At 38.6% G+C, this 25,133-nt stretch overlaps 1 protein-coding gene across 1 annotated transcript in view; it reads left to right on the top strand.

Moving 5' to 3' along the window:
* The window catches only part of col6a3 (collagen, type VI, alpha 3), a 56,991-nt gene that overhangs the window by 21,286 nt on the left and 10,572 nt on the right, over positions 1 to 25,133 (top strand). The window contains 37 exon segments of the mRNA XM_030124364.1: positions 143 to 766; positions 946 to 1,536; positions 1,654 to 2,265; positions 2,411 to 2,632; positions 2,635 to 2,744; positions 3,875 to 3,948; positions 4,096 to 4,231; positions 4,304 to 4,396; positions 4,511 to 4,564; positions 4,735 to 4,806; positions 4,901 to 4,927; positions 5,010 to 5,054; positions 5,170 to 5,223; positions 5,335 to 5,397; positions 5,613 to 5,678; positions 5,800 to 5,853; positions 5,944 to 5,979; positions 6,068 to 6,130; positions 6,376 to 6,438; positions 6,729 to 6,791; positions 7,063 to 7,125; positions 7,561 to 7,611; positions 7,775 to 7,810; positions 7,916 to 7,978; positions 8,863 to 8,925; positions 9,161 to 9,193; positions 9,304 to 9,340; positions 9,441 to 9,452; positions 9,543 to 9,597; positions 9,599 to 10,034; positions 10,853 to 10,955; positions 14,011 to 14,712; positions 16,514 to 16,616; positions 19,230 to 19,285; positions 19,384 to 19,644; positions 20,358 to 20,432; positions 21,398 to 21,583. Coding sequence (XP_029980224.1) covers positions 143 to 766; positions 946 to 1,536; positions 1,654 to 2,265; positions 2,411 to 2,632; positions 2,635 to 2,744; positions 3,875 to 3,948; positions 4,096 to 4,231; positions 4,304 to 4,396; positions 4,511 to 4,564; positions 4,735 to 4,806; positions 4,901 to 4,927; positions 5,010 to 5,054; positions 5,170 to 5,223; positions 5,335 to 5,397; positions 5,613 to 5,678; positions 5,800 to 5,853; positions 5,944 to 5,979; positions 6,068 to 6,130; positions 6,376 to 6,438; positions 6,729 to 6,791; positions 7,063 to 7,125; positions 7,561 to 7,611; positions 7,775 to 7,810; positions 7,916 to 7,978; positions 8,863 to 8,925; positions 9,161 to 9,193; positions 9,304 to 9,340; positions 9,441 to 9,452; positions 9,543 to 9,597; positions 9,599 to 10,034; positions 10,853 to 10,955; positions 14,011 to 14,712; positions 16,514 to 16,616; positions 19,230 to 19,285; positions 19,384 to 19,644; positions 20,358 to 20,432; positions 21,398 to 21,583 — 5,457 coding nt within the window.

The raw sequence follows: 25,133 nt of genomic DNA, 5'->3' as shown, positions 1-25,133 counted from the left end.
AATATGACTTGTTTTCACACACATTCACAGTGAAACATTTTTTTTCAAATTATGTTGCTCATAATTCGAAAAAAGTTACTGTACAAGAAAATAGTCTGTAGCACTTAAACATGTCTTGTTTTTTTTTGTATTTTTTGAGCAGTAAAAACACCATCACCCACTGGAGGAGAAAAGAGGGATGTTGTATTTCTAATTGATGGCACAACAGCAGTGCGCAGTGAGTTCCCTGCCATCCGTGAAATGATAAAAAGAGTTGTGGACAAGCTGGATGTAGGACTGGATCAAGTCAGAATTTCAGTTGTACAGTATAGTGATGAGCCAAAGGTAGAATTCCTCCTGAATGAATTCTCCACCAAAGATGAAGTACGCCAGGCTGTGGCAAGACTTCGAAGCAGAGGTGGGGACCGTCTAAACACAGGTCGGGCACTTGAGTACGTCTCCAGAAACATCTACCAGAGGTCAGCAGGAAGCCGCATTGAGGATGGTGTTCCTCAGTTTCTCATTGTTGTTACCGGTGGCAAATCCACAGATGATGTGTCCACTCCAGCAGACCAACTAAAGAGAAATCGGGTTGCACCTCTTGCTATTGGATCTAGGAATGCAGATCCTGATGAACTGAAACAGATATCCCTGAAGCCTGAACTTGCACATAAAATTGACAGTTTCAGTCAGCTTCCAAGAGTGGAACAGAAACTCATCGATTCAGTCAAGACAATATCTACTGAAGAAATCATCAGTAGTTATGTTCCTCCCTCTGTGGATATTGGTAAGAAATATTATTTAAGCCATTCAAAGGTTAAATGTTATAAAAGAAAGTTAATTAATGTTTCCACATTATTAATTTGATTTTCTATTCATATCAAAAGGAAATTCATCATCAAACAAGAAGTGGCTAGAGGGTCAGTTTTCTTATATTGCTGTTTTTTTTGTGCTTTTTTTTGGCAGCTACTATCAATCTTGGTAGAAAGGACATTATCTTCCTCATTGATGGCTCAGACAATACAGGTCCTGCTGGTATTGCCCACATCCGTGACTTCATTCTCAACATTGTCCAGCAACTTGATGTGCAGCCCGATCAAGTACGTGTGGCTCTTGTCCAGTATGCAGACAGAGTCAAAACAGAATTTTCTCTCAATTCCCATAACAACAAGCCAGCTGTTGTTTCTGCCATCAAGCGACTTCGTCAAATGGGTGGCCGATCATCAGATCTGGCTGATGCTATCAATTACGTCATACAGAATGAGTTAAAACCTCAAGCTGGTGTTCGTCTAGCTGAGGCCTCCCAGCATCTGGTGGTTCTCACAGGTGGACGTTCACCCCAAGATGTATCCATTTATGGACCTCTGCTTAAAGGTTCCCGTGTCAACTGCATTGGTATTGGATCTAGTGGTGCTGATCCAAGGCAACTAGCTCAAATTACCACCACGTCAGATGATGTCTTTCAGGTTGCTACATTCCCTAGCCTTCCAGCAATCAAGGACAGGGTTATTTCCAGGTTGAGCGGAACCATTGAAGAAATACCTACTGAGGGCACTAGTAAGTTGTGAAAAAAGGGCATATTTTATTGATTTTATGATGTATGTTACACTGAATTAATCACATCATCAGTACTCTAAAATATGGTTCTTTCTTTTCTTTCATCTTTTTTTGTAGCCTCCGGCCTACCTCCTCCTAAAAAGGCTGATATAGTGTTTTTGGTGGATGGCTCCATCAACTTGGGCAGAGAAAACTTCAAGGAAGTCATGGAATTTATTATCAACCTAATTGACCTATTCTTCACTGATAGAGATGATCTAAGATTTGGCCTGGCTCATTATGCTGTAGATGTGTCTGATGTCTTCTACCTTAATACATACAATAATAGGGAAGACATTGTTAGTGCTATTGGCAGAGCAGAGTACAAAGGAGGGCGTAGAATCAACACAGGTGCAGCTATTCGCCATGTCCAAGATAACCATTTTATTAAAGAAAAGGGCAGTAGGAAGGATGAAGGTACTCCTCAGATCTTAATGCTTATCACCGGTGGACGGTCAGCTGATGACAGCAAAACAGCAGCCCTTGGCCTGAAGAACACTGGTGTGAGAATCTTTGCTGTAGGAGTTGGAAATATCGAGAATGAATTAGAAAACATAGCAAGTGAGTCCACCACTGTAGCACGAGCAAGTACCTATCAGATGCTGTCAGAGCTCAATGAGCAGATCCTGGAGACTTTGGATGATGAAGTAAAGGGGAAGCTCTGTGTTGGTGTACCAGAAGTTACTAGAGGTAAGAAACATTTTTTTCTTGCCATTGTACAGGAATTGAGCTGTTTCACATAAAATTTCAAACATGGCATTTAAAATGTAGTTTTGAGATGTTTTCTGTGATTAACTAAAGTTCTTGACATACTGCTATGTTCTCTTTTTAACAGCCTGCAGCATCGAGGTCTTGGTGGGCTTTGATGTTAATGCCCAGAACATCTTCAGTGCCCAGACCAACCTCCAGAGCAAGATGGGTGCCATTCTGCAGAGGATTTCCAAAATGGGATCTATCAGCTGTTCATCAGGGCAGGTTCCTTCTGTACAAATAGGAATGCTGGCCATGGATTCTGCCTCTGAGCCTGTGCAACTGGATTTCACAGACGATGCTGATAAGCTTTTGAGGAGTTCAGGGCTCTTCGGAATCGTGGTCCATTTGTCCTCAATGGAAAGACCATCTCAGCCTACACCAACAAGTTCAGAAACACACAGGACAATGTTATTAAGGTGGGTTACTGGAGCAATCATATAATCCAAATAGGAAGACATGCACACTAAGGGCTGGATCTACTAAGATCCTGATTTGCATGTGCTAATTTGCGTGCGCAGTCTGCAATTTTGCATGTGGGGTTTGTGGGGGATTTACTAAGATTGCTTGCACAAATGACAACAGGTGCAAAGTCTTCAAGACTGCCCTATTTAAATGAGGATTTTTAGTGCGCTACTGGTTGTCGTCATGGAAACAATATGCTGGAAAAACTGCTCTGGGATATGCCAGATGGCAACAGTGATTGGAATGTTCCAGACAAACGGAGAAATGTAACTTTGGAGGAGTTTTGTCATAGAAGGTATTGCGTGACTCCTCCTTGTGACTGGCCCCAAATCATCATCTAGTTAATCTAGAAGTTCTAAAATGGCACTGGGCAGCAGCGCCGGATTCATTTTAGAGGTGGGGGGGCGGTGGGGGTTGTTGGATTGAATGACTGTCAGGTGTACATCATTTTGTCACATTAGCCTAATGTCAGGGCATACTTTTAGTCACAATCATCAGATCAAGTGGAAAAGTAGCCTACAAGAGTCCCGTAAAGTGTGTGTGTGTGTGTGTGTGTATGTGTGTGTGTGTGTGTGGGGGGGGGGGGGGGGGGGGGGGGGGGGGCATACATCTCTATTATTTTTTCTTCCGTCATTCCAAAAATGTTCACACAAGGGTGAGAAATGCATTCTCTGCATCGTGTTTCATTGTTTCGATGTCTCCTCGCAACAGCCATGTGTGCGCAATTACACATACAAACCATTTGCACCTCCCTTTGAGATGTGTTAAATATAGATGCAGTTTCTATGAGCAAAATTGCTTTCAGGTTTGTGTGCATATGCTAAATTAATATATTTACATTTTCTCCTCCCAGCACATGCACAATTGTGTGTAAATGCCCCATATTGCATATTGCAGCAAACGTACTAACTGGATGCAGATGCGCTATTGTGCACCTTTGAAAGATGCAACCCTTAGTGTGCATTGTTAGTATATCAGTTTGTACATTTTCTTTGCGTGTGCAATGAGCTTGCACATATTTTTATAAATGTAAACCTTTAGTAGATCTGACCCTAAGTGTAAAACTTAATATTTTTTTCTTAAGGTTGTCATCCATCTGACTGATGGTCTTGATGCTCCATATGCTGAAATGAAACGTCAAGCAGAGAGCCTTCAGGAGTCAGGTAAAAATATAAAGTTGTACTTGACTTTAATGTCTTGCTGTCTTCAAAAATGTTTAGATTTATAGCAACAGCATATTATCAGTTAATTTTGAAAATAATTTACTATCACAACTCTTTTAATGTTTAAAAAGGATGTCAACAGTCTCATTATGGTTGGACTGGAACGGGTGCCCAGATTTGAAGAGGCTTTGGCTCTGGAATTTGGTCGTGGCTTTAGATACACCAGACCCTTGCGAGTTAATATCATGGACTTAGACTATGAGCTTTTGGAAGAACTGGTGAGTACTAACTGGTCAGACAGATGTTTTCTTCCCGACTAGATCACTAACTATTGAATGATTGTTGTATAGGACAACATTGCAGAGAGGGAGTGCTGCGGAGTACCATGTAAATGTACCGGAACAAGAGGTGACAGAGGAGCAGTTGGACAACCAGGGTCCAAGGTACAGAATTTCAAAACATTTTCATTGTAATTCCACACCTTTCCTTTTAATACACTTCAGTTATGCCAGAGAGCAAATTGTCATAAGCTAAAACGTGCTTACTTTGTCTTATAGGGTAGTCCAGGAGCACCAGGCAGCCAAGGGCATCCTGGAGATGAGGGTGGACCTGTAAGTTGGATTTATAAGTTTACATGTTGCATTGCATAGTCATTTATTAACCTGTAGCACTGCAGCAGTGTGTCCTTTTCTTGACTTAAGTTCAGAAATGTGAATTCCTCTTTCTGGTCTGTCAGATGTGATGTATTCTTTATTTTTCTATCTATATTCTGTAACAACAGGGAGAGAGAGGTCCTCCTGGTGTGAATGGAACCCAAGGTTTCAAGGGATGTCCTGGACAGAGAGGTGTCAAGGTAAAAAATGTTCCCTCTCCCTTGTCATTGTCAGTAATTTTTCATTCACTTTAATTAAATTTAATGGCACTTGCATCTTCTTTCCTTGGTTTAGGGCTCACGTGGGTACTCAGGAGAAAAGGTAAGTTTTTTTATGTCATTTTAAAATAATTGTCAGCAGATAAAGGTGTCACTGTATCTAATCAACTGCTTTCATTTTGTAGGGTGAATTTGGTGAAATTGGTCTTGATGGTATCGATGGAGAAGAAGTAAGTATATCATATGTTATGGGTTACTCATGAGAATTACATGTATCAAAATTCCCACCTACTGACCTTTACTCATAATGTGGGGCTTTAATTTACTTCTCTGGCATGTTATTAGGGCAAAAGTGGAGTTGCTGGACCCCCAGGAGGCCGAGGAAACCCTGGCAGAAGAGTAAGTCACAACCTGAAATATCTTTCCCTGTCCTATTCCTAGCTAATACACTTTTTGTTTGTGTTTTTTTTAGTATATGGTTTTAATTGTTGATTTTTATAACGCTTATAGGGGCCCAAAGGTGCCAAAGGACAAGCGGGAGATGGAGGAGAAATGGGAATCAGAGGAGACCCTGTGAGTGTTATGAAAGTGTTTATAGTGCCATGAGATGTTAAAAAAAGCATGTAATCATGGAATGCAGCGGTGTGTGTGAATTTGTCCGTGTACATACAATACATGTTAGCACAGAAGTCAGAAATGAGAAGAACTCAGAATACAGTCAGTAATTTAGTGAAAGCATTAATTCACTCTTTCCAGTTTTTGCTGAATTCTGAATTTCTGTTTAAAAGGGTCAAAGTGGACAGGACAACAACCGTGCAGGACCCAAAGGAGACCCTGGTGATGCCGGACCACCTGTAATTGTTCCACACATTTTTCACTGCCATGGGAAAAAAAAAAACATGATGATTAAGTACTAAAATTCTACTTTTAAGAAGTTAAACATTTCTTATTGACATATATTTTCTGAAATGACAGGGAGAACCTGGTAATGATGGAACCAAGGGCAGCCCAGGAGAACCTGGAAGAAGGGTAATCCATTTCACACTTTGATCATTATTTTAGCTGTGTACTTCCATCAGTGATCTTTTTTCTAATCAAGACTTTTTTATACTTTCTTAGGGAGCTGATGGCAGAAGAGGACCACCCGGACAGGCTGTAAGTCCCTTTACGCTAATGACATGCAGTGTGTAATATATTGTTAGTTTTGTAATTGTAATATTTTTCTGTTCAAATGTAACCACAGGGAGCTGCTGGAAGGCCAGGAGGTGACGGTGTGCAGGGAGAGCCTGGTGTTGGAGGATCTAGAGTAAGTTCTTCATTATCTAAAGCGGATTTTGCACTTTATTCAATTTACAAATACACTTGCCAAAACATCATAAAAGAATCATAGTGAATGCTATCGTTCAACTGTTAATGCTTTTCTTGGCTGCAGTAACAATATGACAAAGTGACTGTGACTTGGATTTTTATATGAATGTGAGTTTAGTCTTCTGAACAAGAGTCTTAAAGAGTCTTCTGAATTGTTTATCATATCTGAATTGTGTTTTCAAGGGTCCACCTGGACCAAATGGTGCCCCGGGACCCAGAGGAGAGGATGGGAACCCTGGACCCAGAGTGAGTGACCCTGACAGCTTGATTTTATTAAACAAAATGTTTTACAATGTCATGAATATAACTATTATTATAAACCTTTTGACTTTAACTATATAGCCAGTGAGCTATATTCATATTCATGATGCTCATTTAAAATTAGTGTCATTTTGAAAATCAAGTTTAAAAAAAAGGGGGGATGGATTTTGAGAATATGGTACAGAAATGAAATATATAAATAAAACTATATCAAATGATTTCTTGAAAAAAATACAGTGCTTTTAACATTCTGGTGTTGTGTTTTTGTTTTTAAGGGTCCAGGAGGGAGTCCAGGTTCTGCTGGAGAGAAGGGTAGAAGAGGAGCACTTGGTCGCAAGGTATTGAATTGATTCTAATATTAGTGTGGCTTACATTCTTCCAAAACAGGCTTTGTTTCCTTTATAAACACCCTGGCCCGAGCCTCGGTCTCTCACATTACTAGACCCACATCTGTGGTCTGTTAAGGCAAACTTTAAAGCACTACAAGAAACAATCGCCCTGCATGAAATCTTAGACGTGACCCGGTATCATGAAAGTCACTTCATTTGAATTAAAACATACCCTATTCTGTCATCTCACTATCTGTGTCCGGTTTTCTGTTTCTTGCAGGGAGAGCCAGGAGATCCAGGACCTAAGGGTGTTGTTGGTCCTCTTGGTCCTCGTGGAGAGCCTGTAAGATTAAGCCCTGGCATCAGTCTCTTTTTCTGGGAATGTTCTATAGCATTAAACTGGTGAAAAATTCGATCTTTCTGCAATCCAAAATATCATACTTCTATTGTTTATCATATATGTTTTTTTAAACTTCAGTGGATAAATATAATATATCCTTCACTGTTAAAACAGGATTAACATGGCAGAACAAGGCCATTCTTTTTTTGTGCATGACTCTTTGGATGGATGCTGTACTTTATATTTACTAGAATGTGTTGTGTATGCAATGCATACATGAGTTGTGTCTTGTTTTTAAAGACTCCCATCAGCACAGCATCACATAACAGTCTTATATTATGTGACTGTGTCTACCTGAAAAAAAAAAACTACACACAGCAAATTGCAAAGAAAAACAATGAGTCAAGCAATTTTTTTTTTCTTGTCTTTTGCTTACAGGGTGAGGATGGTGGGGATGGATTTGGCATTGCAGGACCCCCAGGGAGAAAGGCAAGTCAATTTAAACATCCATACTGAATACTGACCACAAAATTGCAACATTAAATTACAACTAACCTTAGTGCTTTAGAAATAGTCAAGTCTCAACTCAACTAGGAAGAATACAGACCTCTATTCATATGTAGCTGATGAGAACATATCTTTTTCTATCCAGGGAGATGAAGGCTTCCCAGGATTCCCTGGACCGAAGGTAACGGAAATCAATGTCAACATAACTTCCAAAAGGGAGTAGCCCTGGAAAGCTTTACTGTCTTTTAATACTTGTGATTTATTGTCTTTATTTGCATAATCTCAGGGAGTAGCTGGTGATCCTGGCACCAAAGGTGGACCTGGACCCCGAGGAAATCGCGGACAGAGGGTAGGCTCTGAGACCCAGTTGGATTAGACTGTTATGGTCGTACTCTGTTTGCAGTCTGTGCTATAGCCCTCAGCTCACTCTGACCCGTTCTTAAATTAAAAGTTTACAAGTACACCATTTCATGTGACATATCACACCTTTTCCATCTGATTCATAGAGACTCAGGACTTTTTTAAGAGACATTTAAAGACTCACCTTTAACATTAAGTATTTTTATAGCCAAAAAATACAGTTTGTGTACATTCAGTTCATATTTGTAGATGTGGATGTGCATTAGTGTGTATGGTTTGTCCTTGTATGTTGTAACTTTTATCATGTATATTCACTGAAATCCTCTCCTGCTTTGTCTGTTTATACTCTTTTGTTTTATCTTTCCTATTTTAAGTGTGTATAGGACTTTGTAACTTTGTGTTTTATAATTACTGTTTAAAAGAAAGCTTTACTTTGGTTTACTTCCTTAAAATGGCTGGACCAGGATAGGCAACATTTTACCTCACATATCTGCACTTTTTGACCAGCTTTTTTTGTGTTTTTAGTTTGTTTACTCTTTGCTCTTTTGTTCCTGTGAAGCAGCTGCCTCCTTCTCATGTTATTGTTCTGTGCACAAGTTTTATTGGTGTCACCTCCACCATGCTCTTTTCTGTAGAGTCCGTAGAATATTACATACCCAAAGATGTCACAAAAACATCATGAAGAAAAGCGGTAGGGGACTGATATTAAAGTGTTGACTTTATGCTTTATATATCCTCTGCAATGAAGGAGCTGTGTTAGCATAAACAGTAATGGTGGTGCTTTGAAGAGAGTAAGAATTTAGTTTTTTTAACTATCGACGGTCAAAAATCAACTGAGGTGAATCCTGTTTCTTGCATTTAATTCATTTTCAGGGCGTGTCTGGGAATATTGGTACGCCTGGACAGAAAGGAGAGGTTGGATATCCAGGACCTTATGTAAGCAGCTTTAAATTCCACAAATGCCTTTATATGCATATGTTAACATTTACAGTATTAGTATAATGTCTGGTGTGTTTGTGCTTTTGTCTGCTTATGACGCACCGTGCAAAGTATGTGGTTCATACCGCTTAGCTCTTTACATTATTTAATATTAGTAGTACTGTGCGTAAACAATGAAAAAGAAAGTGTTTTCCACCACCTGGTGTTCATCCAGATGTATTTGTTACCACAGGGTGAGAAAGGACCAAGAGGACCCGGTGTTGATGTGTGTACTTCTCTATAACTCTACTTAAAATTATATTAAATGAGAAAAACTCATGTGTGCTGTCAGTGATCAACATCTCTCAAATGTTTCTTTTTTTTTTTTATGTACAGCAATGTGACCTGGTTAAGAAAATCAGAGATAACTGTCGTAAGTATAACTATCAATAATCATACAAATGAAGTACAATAATGGTTGTTTTGTTCTACAAAAATGTCTGACCACGTTGTTTGTCCTTTCTCTCTGCCAGCTTGCTGTTATGGTAAGTACAAACAGTTTTATTAAAATTGAAGAGTTTTAACTTCCTGTATATGTACTGATTCAATAATATTGTCCTTGTGTTTTCCTTCAGGTCAGCGTGAGTGTCCGCTCTACCCCACTGAGCTGGCTTTTGCCCTGGATGTCTCTGGGAGCGCTGGTGCAGCCTTCAACAAACATGCGTGAGACGGTCCTGAACCTGGTCAGAGACATCACCATCACCGAGAGCAACTGTCCAAGAGGGGCTCGTGTTGCTTTGTTAATGTACAACAACAATGTGACAACTGAGATCCGGTTTGCTGATGGAATGAAGAAACGTGCCCTGTTGCAGCACGTCGAGGGACTGCAGCCACTGAGGACAGGGAAAGAGCAAAACCTGGCTATGGCCATGAATTTTGTGGCCCAGAACACTTTCAAGAGGGTGCGTAGTGGCTTCCTCATGAGGAAAGTAGCCGTCTTCTTTGTTGGTGCGCCCGTCTCAAATGTACAAGCAATTTCCAAAGCAGCTCTCCGCCTCTATGACGCTGGAATTGCCACTGTGCTCCTGGTCAGAAGTGACGACAGATCACTCACCAGAGCCCTGCAGGTAAAACTCATGTGATGGCAGAAGAAAGTAGGAAGAAATATATACACTCACAGTCAATGAAAACTTTGAGACCATATTTTTTGACATAATTTTTATTTTGAAACCCTAACCTGGAATTTTTTCATATGAATCATTTGTTTAGGATATTGGCATACAGAAACAAAAATCTAAGGTTTCAAGAATAATTTCAAAACAAAAAACTTCACAAAAGAAAATGGCACCTGCCAAACCCAAAGTCACAACAGTAGCAGACCTGGTCGGGAGTTGTCACTCTCTCGCCCTGGAGGTGGTCTATCGTCAACAGAGCCTATCGTGTTGTGGCGTTCAACCAGGTTTCTGATTGTGGGTTGGGCCCAGCCCCTACATAGGCCTGGCTATATCACTGTAGCTCAAACCGGCCTCCACCATACCCAGTACCCGGAGACGCTGTTCACGTGATAGACGTGGCATGATGCCGTTCACTGGACTAACAATGGTGGCCTTTTTTGAGCCTTTATATAGGCCTTCAAAACCAATCCTCAAATTGTGCAGATACCCACTGAGTATTGCTCAATGTGTATTTGGTCCACGTTCACAAAGAGACAAACCCATGTGCAATGAACCATGACGACATGACAACTCATCATCTCGACTACCCGAGCACGAAGTCATCAATAAATCCACAATGAATGATTGCAACCACCCTACAAGTAGAAATATGCATACATTTCAACCTCAAAGTTTCTATTGACTGTCAGTATACATCATGTGGCTTGAATGTCAAAGATTATTGTGTACCATGGTGTATTTCACATTTCTTGCTTTCCTATAAAATCCAGGTCAACAACACCGCTTTGGCCCAGGTAATTGTCCTTCCTAACACTGGAAGTGGGCAGTACAAGTCAGTGCTCCAAAAGGTCATGAACTGCCATGTGTGCTTAGGTAAGAGTCTGTCTCTATGTCTTTTTTTTTCTTTTGGGGGGGGGGGGGGGGGGGTACAAAACAAGACTGAAAATATAGTAATTACTTTTTCTCAAATTATAGACTTTACTATTGTAAGTTTAAGCATACACATATGTTTGGGAAAGGTAAGACATGTTAGCCCTTATCATAGTTAATGTTTTTATAATCTCGCACAGCAATATCCCTAAGGCACATTTACAGTGAGTCTCGTGCATGAATCATGTTGAGAGATTGGATCTTAGATTGTGTGCAAACAATTTAACAACTTTCATCCTTCCCAGTTACTTCTATACTTATTCATTTCTAATGTGAACTCTAAAAAAGGATACTCCAGACCCAGAAGCCAATACGTATAAAGGCCAACTTATGTTTTGTAATGTGAAATAATGATTATCATGATGAAATATGTTCCACAGTCATTTATCAATTGGTTAATTCATTCATTCCTCATTCTCAGGACTACACAATTCCATTTAGTCCTTGTCTAAATATGTATTATATAAGGCACAGAATCACATCTGTTAAGTGATAGCCTGCTGGCCTGGGGGAGCTGAATTAAAACATTGTGTTGGAGATTGTATGGCTTATAATACAATATAATTTCTGTCTTTATTATGGCTGACTAAAGACCAACACATGATTTTTTTTGCAATTTCCATAAGAGCTCCATTTTCTGCATAAACACCAGTATCTCCACTGGTGAACTCTTGCTGTGCTTTGTGCTTCTCTTGACCTGTGACCCAGTTGCTTGCCCTTTTTATTTCACAGCTTCTTTCTTAACAAAATGTGTAGCTTCTGTGGTTGCAGGTTTATTGGGGTGTCTTTTTAACTCTATTTCTAAAGCACATTCATTCAGTCTAAGATCAAATGTAATACATCAACGCAGAATTGGCTCTAAACATTTGTTTCTTAACCCTGTAAAGCCTGAACCGTTAAATCATTGACAGAAAATGCCAGCTCTTTGAAACTGGAGCCTTTATTGGTCCTTCTGAACAACCCACACTTTTTTTTTTTTTCAAATATCAATTTCCATGTATGAGTTTCAGTTTTGTATCATATTTGATACATCAGGTCTCAATGCTCAAAAATTATTATTTTTGAACAAACAAAAGCATAATATTACATAAACATGTCTAACAAATTGGTAATTACTTTTCAAAATTGTTGCAAAGTTCTGCTTCCTTCCTCATTAATGACAGTCTTGTAGTGTCACTGGAAAGGCCTCTGGTGAACGAATTCCTCCCCCCTGGTGGATTATTTGTGTATTGCATGTATCTAATTGTATACATCAGGTTTTTTAAGAAAAAAAATATCACACTGATCATGTAGAGGGCTTCAAAACTCATGAATCAAATACGATACGTTTGGTGTTATAGCTGGTTGGTTTGGTTAAATCTATGTGTGATTTAACCAAATCCCACATATAATTTTCTTACTTAACTGATTTAACTCTCTGCAAGAATAAATTAAAAGAAAATGATATGTGATAAATGTTAATACGTGAGGTTCAATGACATAAAACAAACATAAAACGGCTTCTCATATCATTGCTATGCTGATGATACCCAGCTCTATCTGTCATTCCCACCTGATGACTCCACAGTCTCAGTGCGGATCTCAGATTGTCTCTCTGACATATCTGCATGGATGAAAGCCCATCACCTTCAGCTGAACCTGTCCAAAACTGAACTGCTGGTCTTCCCAGCTAAGCCAACCATACAGCTGGACATCTCCATCACTATTGACTCCATACCTCTGGCTCCTACCAGTGTAGTACGTAACTTGGGAGTCATGATTGATAATCAGTTGACCTTCACGGATCACGTTGCCTCTGTCACCCGATCATTGCCGTTTCACTCTGTTCAACCTAAGAAAGATCAGGCCATACCTAACCGAACAGGCCACCCAGCTCCTGGTGCAGACTATGGTTATCTCCCGTCTTGACTACTGCAATGCTCTTCTAACGGGCCTCCCAGCTTGTGTTGTCAAACCACTACAGATGGTCCAGAATGCAGCAGCGCGTCTGGTCTTCAATCAGCCTAAAAGGGCACATGTCACCCCCTTACTCATTGAGTTACACTGGCTACCCATAGCTGCCCGCATCAAATTCAAATCTTTAATCCTAGCCTACAAAATTCTCCGTGGGTCTGCTCCTGTCTACTTAGGTGCACTAATAAAAGCTTATGTCGCCCCACGACCACTCCGCTCGTCTGGGGAACGTAGTCTGGTGGTCCCCAGACCTTGTACAAGACAATCCAGGCTCTTTACATGGGTCGTTCCACGTTGGTGGAACGCTCTACCAAGTGCTACAAGAACAGAGTCATCCCTGCCTATCTTCAAGAAGCTCCTGAAGACCCAGCTCTTCCGAGAGCACCTCCTGTCCTAGCACTTTCAAACATTCCATTTTAAATATTCTAATAAGGTTTTTCCCAGGACAACCACAGATTCTTTCACGATTATCTCTGGACCTGCTGCGGTGGTCCGGCCTCTTCCCTGCCCTCATCATCACCACTCACTTATCCTCAACCGCCTCCATGTGTCTCCCCCTACTCCCCCCTTCTCCCCCTCTCCCCCAGTCCCTATCTCTATCGCTCTCTCTTTTTCCCCTTCTCTACTCTCTCTCTTTAACCCCAACTGGTCAAGGCAGACGGCCATCCTCCAGGAGTCTGGGTCTGCTCGAGGTTTCTGCCTGTTAAAGGGAAGTTTTTCCTCGCCACTGTCACCAGTCACAAGTGTTTGCTCCTGGAGGATTCTGTTGGGTTTCTGTAGAATTGACTTAGAGTCTGGTTCTGACCAACTCTATATATAAAATGTCAAGAGATAACTTTCTTGTGATCTGGCGCTATATAAATAAAATTTGATTGATTGAGTGATTTAATTGGTTTTCCCCTGTAAGTCGCTTTGGAAAAAAGCGTCTGCCAAATGCGTAAACATAAACATAAACATAAAACAGCAATAAAAGTTTTAGCTTTCCAAAGTTGTATATGTAATCAACGTAAGGTAAGAAACAAAATGTTGTGTTCTTCTCTTTTAGACGTTTGTGCTCCAGACCAGATGTGCGACTATGAGCCCCCAGTGTCCAACCGTGATAAGAGGTCTTTCATCACAGACGTGGACATCGACATGGCTTTTGTCATGGACAGCTCTGAGTCCACCTATCCATCCGTCTTCACTGAGATTAAACGCTACATCGCACACATAGTGGAGCAGCTGGAAGTGTCTTCGAGTCCCACATCATCAGTTCACCATGCCAGAGTGTCTGTGATCCAGCAAGCCCCTTACGAGTTCATCCACAACCAAACAGGCTCTCCTATCCAGGTGGATATTGGCCTGACAGAGCACCACTCGGCTCAGGATATTGTTAAATTCCTGCTTGATAAGACGCCGCAGCTAGAGGGTGGCAGGGCGTTGGCGGCAGCTATCGAGTCAACCGTGGAACAGGTGTTTGAGAAGGCACCTCTGCAGCGTGACCGGAAAGTGCTGATGCTCTTCGTGACAGGAGGAGTAGAGGAACATGAGGAGCAGCTGGTCCGTGTGGCCACTGAGGTCAAATGCAGAGGTTACTTCCTGGTCATCATGGGAGTGGGCCAGAAACTGAGTGCTGCAGATACCCGTGTCCTCTCACGCATGGCCAGCGAACCATCAGATGTGTTTTTCAAGAGAATCGACAGCCTCTCACAGTTTTATGACAGGCATATCCTGAACTTTGGACGGCTGATGCCCAAATATATCAGCAGTAAGTATCATGCTGCCAAAAGACAGGCTTTAAATGTTTTGTTTGCTGTTTGATGTATTCTACACCAGGGCTGTCAAACTCATTTTAGTTCAGGGGCCACATACAGTTCAATATGATCGCAAAAGGACCAGACCAGTAAAATAATATCATATAAATAATGTGAACTCCAAACTTTTCTCCAAGTTTTAGAGTGAAAAAAGTACAATTATATTATGAAAATGCTTCCATCTACAAACTATCCTTTAAAAAATGTTAATAACATGAACCACTATGAAAAAACAAAACTTTCTTAAGAAAAATAAGTGTAATTTTAACAATATTATGCCTCAGTTTATCATTTACACAAGTGCATTACAACTTACAGATCACAGTGGATCTGCAAATACACAAAACATTTAATAACAGGCAAAATATTGTTAAAATTGCACTTTTCTTAAATCATTTCAGGTTGTTCAGATTTGTTCAGGTTATTCAAAATTTTTTGTGAAAGGATAGTTTGTAAATGTAAATATTTTCATGCAATTTTACTTTTTTTTACTCTTAAACCAAGAGATAAATTTGGGATTGTCATTACCTCCGCCTAGGAGGTTATGTTTTTGCCCGTGTTGGTTTGTCTGTGTGAAAATTTCAGGAAATGTTGATACTGGCACAAGGAACAAATGATTAAATTTTGGTGGTGATGGGGGGGGGGGGACTGATCTGCCTTGGTGGAGGTCTGCGCTCTCTGAGTGCTTTTCTAGTTATTTATGGGTTATTATGATAGTATTTTACTAGTCTGACCCACTTGACATCAAATTGGGCGAAATGTGGAACCTGAACTGAAGTATAATAAACAGCCCTCATCGTTAATATCTTCAGTGTAACCTCTGCATTTTACAAATTCATCCCACAGGCTGGATTGGACCCTTTGGTGGGCTGATTTTGGCCCACGCACCATGTGTTTGACACCCATGATGTACGCAGATGTGCTCTGACCTTTTAACCCTTTCCTTTGAGCCCAGTATCCAAACTAGACACAAAGGGAACATGTGGCTCATACACAACAGTTTACATCGGTTTAAATGTTTCAAATGTTCAAATGTAACCCTAACCAACTGGTAAATGGTGAATGGTAATATGTTAATATGCTATTTATAAACAATGCAATGCAATTTCTTGATCTGATTTCATGTTGTTTGTAATACTAGCTGGTCTCCATGTGACAAAGAAGCACAGTTTGTGTAGAATTGTTTTGGTGATTGGCTTTTTAACTTTGAGGCAAACAATTTGAATTATTTTAAACTACCACCCCACTGAATACTTTTAATGTGGGCTTACAGCTGCAGAACAGATTATAAAATATTAAAATTATGAAATGTAACTTCATAAACAAGTGACAAAAATCCTGATGATGACTAATGCAGTTTTGTTTGTATATTTTAAGCTTGATTTAACCTTTTAACATCTTTTTCATGGAGCCCGGATCCAGATATGGGTCATATTTTTACAGACTTGGAAGAAAAAAGTGAAGTCAAATTGCATGTATTAGACTTTTTTTTTTTTTTTTTACCTTTATTTTACCAGAGATAAAGACTTGTTGAGATTAAAAGTGTCCTGGCCAAGACAGCAGCAGCAGAAGTTACATAAAGTAGAAATTATTTCCATTATTTGAAAAGGCATATCTTCATCTGCTCAAATGTAATCCTAACCCTAAAAGGAGTCATTTGTGACCTGTTGGAAATTCAGGTCTTTTTTAATATCAAACAGCTGCAGGATTATATCATCATCACAGTCTCTGAGTCATTGTATTTCTTTTTTCCAGTTGAAAATGCTTTCTACATGTCTCCTGAAGTCTCCAAAAACTGCAAGTGGTTCCAGAATGATCAGGAACAGAAAAACCCCTTCAAATCACCAACCCACCATGAGTGAGTATTGCAATGGATATTTAATATCTATATTATAAAAGTGAAGTGGACGTAAAGAGCTGACTGCTGCAGTTTGACATGTATTTTTGGTTAAGAAACAGGCTAGCAAAAACGGCAAGTTGATAGAACCAATATTTTGGGAGATATTAGTAATTTTGGAATACAATAGCCTTACAATCACGTTGCAATGCCCATGACAATTGACGAGAAGTGCAGTATCACCTTGCATGAGGGGAAATGACGATAAAAACAGGAAGGATGTATTTACTGACTTCAGTCCCTAGATATTGGTATTAATATATTAATTGTCAATTAAATTTTAAAGAATGACTTACCAAACAATTTTTATGTCAGCACTTATTAAAAAATACAGACTAACATCCTTTCCCAAAAATCAGCTCTACCCAGCATAAACACAATGTGCTGTGCACTTTTAATACATCTTGGCCAAATATAGTAATAATGTAAGATTCTGTTGAAAGTTATTGCCCTATAATTTAGATTAGATAGTCTTTATGTAAAATTTATCACAGAAATATTTATATTTGAAAGTAGTCAGATATTTTAATTGCACAAGGCCATTTGACCTTGAAAAAGTAGGTCAAGGTCACCTATTTTCAATTGGCTTCGGCTCCATGCCAAGATGCATCCACAGTATAAATTTGGTGCAGATATGTCAATGCATTCTTCAGATAGTACAATTATATAGTTGAAAAGACATGTCGCCATTTGACCTTGAAAAAGTAGGTCAAGGTCACTGATTTTTAATAGGCTTCTGCTCCCCGCCAAGGTGCACCCACAGTATAAATTTGATGCAGATATGTCAATGCGTTCTTTAGATAATGCGATTATGTCGTTGAGTGGACAGACAGATGACAAAACGATTACAATACCCCTTGGCCGAGGGGTAAAAACGATCACATCTAGAAGCTGTGGTTCCCCACGGGTCAACACACTAGTAAGATACAATGAGCTTAGAGCCACACAGTGGACAGTTGATTTGAAATGTGAAACACAATGCTGAGTCATGCTGGGCTGCATGAATTTGGTAGACATGACAGATTTCCAACCCAACAAACAAACCAGTTCTTGGATGGTGGACTGCTAACGGGTTTGTGGTAGTATCCTTGGTTGGAAAATGTCTCCTGTTGTTGTATTTGTGGAACACTGCTGTACTCTGTAGCACATCAAACTTTGAACCAACACATATGGTTAATTATTTAGAGGTCCACTCTTGATGGAAAACACAAAATTCAGTCAGCATTTGTCTTTTGTTAAGTACTGATCTCAACTCAGGCGCCTTCATTAGAACTACTGACAATACTACTAACCTGTTCAGTCTAAATGTTGAAAGCGCCCTCTGTTGGATCAGGTTAAACATAAGTAAATGACTCACTGCATTCATTGTACTTGACCTATTGCATCCTTTTATATAATTTTTTGAGAGGTTTCTTTCCTTTGAGGTCACTGGAAGCCAATTCAAGATGTTTTAGCCCTTTGGGTGTAGTTTGCAATGGGTTTTAACTGAAAAATTGCAAAACTGGGGTAGGACAATGTAAACATGACTTCTTCCTACTCCTTTAAGTACTGGTAAAGAGCCACAATGAAATAGTTATACATTGTGTGACATTAGTTTTTCTTTTTTGGTTGATTTCCATATATTGGAGTGTCCTGTATAAATTAGGAATTTATTTTGCCTACTTATGAGATAAACTCTATCTATCTATCTATCTATCTATCTATCTATCTATCTATCTATCTATCTATCTATCTATCTATCTATCTATCTATCTATCTATCTATCTATCTATCTATCTATCTATCTATCTATCCATCCATCCATCCATCCATCCATCCATCCATCCATCCATCCATCCATCCATCCATCCAGTACACAGGTATCAAACATGCGGCCCGGGGGCAAAATCCAACCCGCCAAAGGGTCCAATCCGTCCCACGGGATGAATTTGTGAAATGCAAAAATTTGACTGAAAATATTAACAATCAGTGGTGTAAAAAATGATTTTAATTCAGGTTCCACATATGGTCTAATTAGATTTCAAGTGGGTCAGACCAGTAAAATATTATCATAATAACCTAAAAAATAATGACAACCCCAAATTTTTGGTACAAAAAAGTTAAATTACATGAAAATATTTATATTACCAAACTATACGTTTACAAAAAATGTGAATAACCCGAACAAATATGAACAAACAGAAATGTCTTAAGAAAAGTAAATGCAATTTTACCAATATTCTGCCTGATACTAAATGTTTTTGCGCGATTGTAATGCACATGTGTAAATGATAAACTGATAAACCGAGGCAGAATATTGTTAAAATTGCACTTGTTTTTCTTAAGACAATTCAAGTTGTTCATGGTATTCAGATTATTAAGGAAACTTTGTAGATGTAAACCTGATCATAATATAATTTTACTTTTTTCAATGTTATTATTTTACTGGTCTGGCCTACTGGAGATCAAATTGGGCTGAATGTGGAATTGAACTAAAATGAGTCTGACACCCTTGATCTAGTATATCGAACTGACTGCTGCAAATATTCTAGAAACACTGATAATTTAATTCACTTTTTCTTGCTGCATGTGCAGGTCGCATCAGAAACATCACGAAACTCACCAAGAAGTTCATCAAAGAAAGCATAAAGGTATGACTATGGTATTAACTCTAACCAGAAACCATAGACTCTTCTCTACCACATCATCTGCCTGCGTTTCATTGACACTGTTGTCTTACCCTTCATAGATGCAGATGAGCTACACGTCTCTAACATCACCTCCAGCAGCATGAAGTTACGTTGGACTAGCCCAGACCCAAAGCTCTTTGTCTACTTCGAAGTGACGGTGACACGGCTGAATGACCACACCATGGTACTGAAGACCAACGTTTCGGGTACCGAGCTTTCTGTGGACAACCTGGAAAGCGCACAGTCATATCATGCTGTGGTCACTGCCCAAACTGCTGAAGGTCACATCGTTTCCACTCGCAAAGGCATCATCACTACTAGTAAGTCCACACTGACATGAATATATTCCAAATTAGGCATTATACAATTAACTATTATTTAAAGGAAGACAATCAATCTCAATCTCAGCAACCTTAATCTCAACGAAAATATTTCAGTGAAGACAACAAACTGAATACACACTATATGGACAAAAGTATTGGGACACGTTGAATTCGAGTGTTTTTTTTTTTTTTTAACACGGCTCTGGGATACAAAACACTAACAACAAATATTATGATATAGATTTATATTGGGATAAATATCATTGCATTGCATTGGTTAGTTTTGTTTAAATTCTTATCTGTGCTTCCAAAATGCCACAGAGATGGTTTTTACTAAATTTCTCTCAACACTGATTTAGTTTTTTTCAAAATGCTTTTTATCCATGACTATGATTTTAAATGCTCTACTTCTATAATTCTAAAATATTGTTCATGCTCTGACTGTAAATAGTAATTTTCTACCACAACTAACCATCTACATAATTCACAATTCCAATTGAACTTTAAGGAAATATTGATTGTTTATAAACTATATGGACAAAAGTATTTGGACACATCATGGCTACAGCAGTAAAATGTCCTATTTATGCTGATTTGCAATAAAAACATCAGTGACTGCAGTGAACGGTCCGAGCAGTTATCTGAACCAGCTCATAAACTATGATTCAACATTTCTTGCACCTCTGTAACAATTTGTTTGACTTCTGCAGAAGCAGCAGAGCATAAGCCATCCAGCCCAGTCATCAGTACTGTAAACACCACACCACTGGAGAAACCCCAAACTGGTGGGTGACTGCCGATGCACGTGTTGTAGGGATTTTCACTGTGATGCATGCAATGTTTTGCTTCATGTTCTGTAATTTTGAACTTGGATAACTGTTATTGTACCAAAAGTAATGTTTTTTTTTAATCCTATAATTAAAATATAACATTTAAGACATTGAGGAATATAATATAGTTTCACATAAGAGTAAGTTGTGTAGAACTTTAAACGTAAATGCCTTCATAAACACTTCATATATATAGATATATATATATATATATATCTATATATATAGTGGTTCAACTCTATGCAATAAATAATAATGTGCAACAATATTTCAAATGAACTACAGCTAATAAGTAAATAATGTACTAACTTACCATTATATGTCAAACCTTTGCTCGTTCAGGATAGATTTAATGTTTTTAACACATAGGTTGCAACATCTGTAATACATTGGAGAAACATGTCTATTGCATGGCTAAGAAAAACACTTGCACTGGACATGTTTACTTTAAGAGCAAAGTCTTACAGCTGTTGCCTCTTATGGAAGATGCAAAAAAAAAACATAACTGAGCCATGAGAACATCAAGTATTGAGTTGAACCACACACACAGAGCTCTGAGATGACTAAACCGAACTAACATGGGACAGTTATGGTTAGAACAGACTAACTTTTTCACTCATAAATCTTGTACTTAAAACTCTTTTTTTTCTACTGACTACTTTTCATTTTCGAATGTCTAAACCTCCTGATCCATCAGTAGATTGTCATGTTGAATGCATTTTTCTTGGCTCTGTAATTATGAAGCACGAAGACTGAATTGATCCCATTCAGCACCCATGAAGCTTCTAGTCATTATCAGTAACTTTTTAACAGTGCACAGTAGCTGCCATTTGCATCGTGTAGTTGTAGTTTGAATCCTAAACCAACCTCCTCTCTCTCTGTCTGTCCTCCACCATTGCTGTTGTTTTTGCATGTTCCAGTTAATGAATTTGCAGACCCATGCTCTCTTGACTATCACCCTGGAATGCCGTGCAAAGACTATCAGGCTAAGTGGTTCTTTGACAGTAAGAACGGGATCTGTACCCAGTTCTGGTATGGAGGTTGTGGAGGCAATGACAATAGGTTCGACACTGAGGCCCTCTGCTTGAAAAAGTGCCTGAGGTCAGGTAAGTAGATGTCGCTGCCCTCTGAGGCTTTCAGAGGGAGTGTCCCCCTGCCTGGTGTGAGCAGTGTACAGTGTCATGAGCCTGCAATTAAATCCATACAAAACATGAAAGCTAAAGTGCTACAAATACACATGTGACTTTACATTTTTACACAAAGGGATGCACATACTGTTAGTCTCATTGCATAATTGTTTAACTCATACACAAATGGACAAAACTTTGTGGACATGTTGAATTCAGGTGTTTCTTTTCTAACAGGGGTCTGGGATACAAAAAAATAATGACAAATGTCATAATATAGTTTTATATTGTGATAAATATCATTGCATTGGTTAGTTAGGTTTAAATTGTTATATTTGCTTCAAAATGCCTCAGAGATGGTTTTTACGTAATTTCTCCCAAAATTAATTTTTTATTTATTTTATTTTTTTTTGTAGTTTGTTTTTATCCAGGACTATGATTTTAAATGTTCTGCCTCTAAATACTTTTTGCGCTTTGATTAAGTAATAATTTTCTACCACAATTAACCGTCTACTTTCTTCACATCTCACTTAAATGTCCCATTAAATTTTAATCTCAGTGAAAATAATTAGGTGAAGACAACAGGCTGAATACCCACCGTATGGACAAAAGTATTGGGATACATTGAATTCAGGTGTTTTGTTTCTAACAGGGGTCTGGGATGCAAACTAATAATGATAAATGTCACAATATAGTTTAATATTGGGATTAATATCATTTATTAGTTTTGTTTCAGTTGTTATATTTGCTTCCATATTTGCTTATTTTTTTCTGATTAGGTTTTTTTTTTTTTTTTTTCTTTTTCCAATCCATGATTATGATTTTAAACGTTCTACCTCTAAATTTCTAAAATACTTTTCGTGTTCTGACCAAAGGATAATTTTCCACCATAACTTACCATCTACTTTCTTCACATCTGACTAAGGAAGAAAAATCTCCAATTAAACATTAAGGAACTATTGACGTTTATAAACTATATGGGCAAAGCTATTGGGAACATCATGGCTACAGCTCATAAGATGACCTGTTCATGTTGATTTGACATATAAATATCAATATTAATAATGAATATGATATTTATCACAATATAAAACTATATTATGATATTTGTCATTATTTTGTATCCCAGAACCCTGTTAGAAAAAACCCCCAGCTGAATTCAACATGTTCCAATACTTTTGTCCGTTTGTGTATGACTTAGGCAGTTATCCTGTGAGGCTAATGCTATGGGGTATGTTGTGTCGCAGTCTGTTTTGTGAAAGGGGCTGGTGATGTGTTGACATTAGCCAGCTCCATACAGTATCTAAGTTATTTACTCGCACCCTGCACACTGATCTGTCTGCTGCATTATGTATGCTGTTCTTTATGTTTGCTTCCATGTTCGTCAGTGCCTTTGTAGCTGCAACAGTTAATGTTAGCTCAGAAATGGACACAGCTAATGTCAACAGCTATTGGCTCCGACTACAATCCAGTTGTAAAGTCTGATGTCATGATGCCGTAAAACTCATTTCAGCATCCAAACTGAGCCTGTGTGCTTGTTTACTCTAACTTCTTTCTGTAGCGAGGCTCTTGTTATTGTTCAGAAGAGGCTTAAAGCCATTTAAAGGGATTAGTGGAACTTTCCAGAGTCAGTGTTTTATCTGCAGTAGATCATGGTCTGGAGCAGAGGTGTCAAACTCAATCAGAGAACAGACTCCATAACCACAATGAATATTCATTTAAATGGAGACATAATTTGTCTTGTCAGATGTATGAAGATAAGTTTTTCCAAACCATAATAAATAATTCAGGAGAAAACCAAGCTTACTGATTAATGAGAACAAATTTCATATAAAAGACATATCTGCCTTTTTTTTTTTTTTTTTGTTATTCACTATTGGGATATTTACACTGACTTATTTCAAATTAAAATGTTTTTTTTTCCTACAAATTCAAAACAGATTTAAAACAATGATAATAATGAAAATAAATTATAAAATCTAAAACAACTGTTCAAAAATAATATCAATGATATTTTTGATAATCACCTGAAAATACACAAATATTTCAGACATTTTTAACACCATACCCTGTTAAAGGTAAATTTCCCACAGACACAGTTTGGCTTTAAAAGCTGTCACTACAGCGACATGTTTGTGATCACATGGCCACGCCCCTGAAGCTGGAGGTTTAACACATTTACATGGTTCATTTTATCACAGAGAAATGCCAGTTCACAGCATCTTTTCATCCCGGAGCTCTGGGTAGATTTCCCTTTACTCTCCATAAACTTGCAAATTTCTTAAAGCAACTTGAAATACCTGTCAAACACTTTCCCGCCACTAAGCCAGCGCACCTCTGTGTGGTAGGGCAGGTGACCATTTTCAGCATAGTTTGAGGTGGGATATATCTTACCTCCCAGCACTTTGAAATCCTCTTTTTTCAGAGTCCACTTTTTGTGTTGCCATGTTTAAGGAGTTTTAGCGTTATCTTAAGGTTCAACCAAACGGACTCGATGACCATGACACAGATGAGTTTGTTAGTAAAGCTGGAAAGAGCTGATTGAACACCTGCATGATGCCAAAATGTCAGCTATTGCAATGCAGTCTGGGATTTGTAGTGTCAATAGTGTGCATGAAAAACACATCCGGGCCAATTCTGATACATATAAAATATTATCTCGCAGGCGGGATACAATTACCTTGAGTTTGACTTGTATGGTCTGAAGGGACACATTCACTACTGAATAAAATGATGACATTCACCTTAAAACCTTTTTATTTGCCTTAACTCATAAGGTCCCAGTGTGACTTTTGGGGCAGTTCCTAAATTAATTTTTCTCTCTATTTAACCTTTCTTAAGTGATTTATCACCATTTATTAAAATATTATCCTCTGAATTTAACATTTTTTCCAGTGAAAATCATCTATTTTCCAATTTTTAATTGATTGATCATGTAGATGTTTGTAAAAGCTCAGATTAAATTCAAAGGTTATTGTATCAAAACAGGAAAAAACTGAGGAAAAGTTGATTTTTTTCAGTCAAATCTATCATTAACTGAACATAAACCCAGCGAGTCCATTCACAGTCACTGACCCAACTCCATGGGTTTTACTGATGAATCAACGGTGTTTCCACGTTCACTACGGAGCCTCTGAACATCCAAAAGGGTCATATCTGATGACCATAAAAAGATGACAAACTGTCTTTTTTACCAATTAATTATCATGTATAGATAGGATTAGTGGATGAAGAGTTTAGATCAGCAGATACTTTAGGTTGACGGTGGACGTTTGGGTGTTAATGGGTTAAAAACTGTTTTAGCTTCAGGTCCATTCACAACAATGCATCACTTCACTTCCTGCTCAGATGTGTCCATCCTAAAGGAATCGGTGTTGACATAAATTATTACTTCATTTACATCCTTCTGAACTGTACAGGGAGGACAAACAGAACATCATTTGTGAGCATGTGAAAAACTATATATAAGGGGAATCCATAAAGATCTGGTTGGAAGATGCAATGGGAACTAGCATTAATGTAAGATAGC

The sequence above is a fragment of the Sphaeramia orbicularis genome, chromosome 21 (genome assembly GCF_902148855.1).
Source record: "Sphaeramia orbicularis chromosome 21, fSphaOr1.1, whole genome shotgun sequence".
Lineage (NCBI taxonomy): Eukaryota > Metazoa > Chordata > Actinopteri > Kurtiformes > Apogonidae > Sphaeramia > Sphaeramia orbicularis.
The sequence above is the reverse complement of the archived record's forward strand: the minus strand, read 5'-3'. Positions and strand labels throughout refer to the sequence as shown.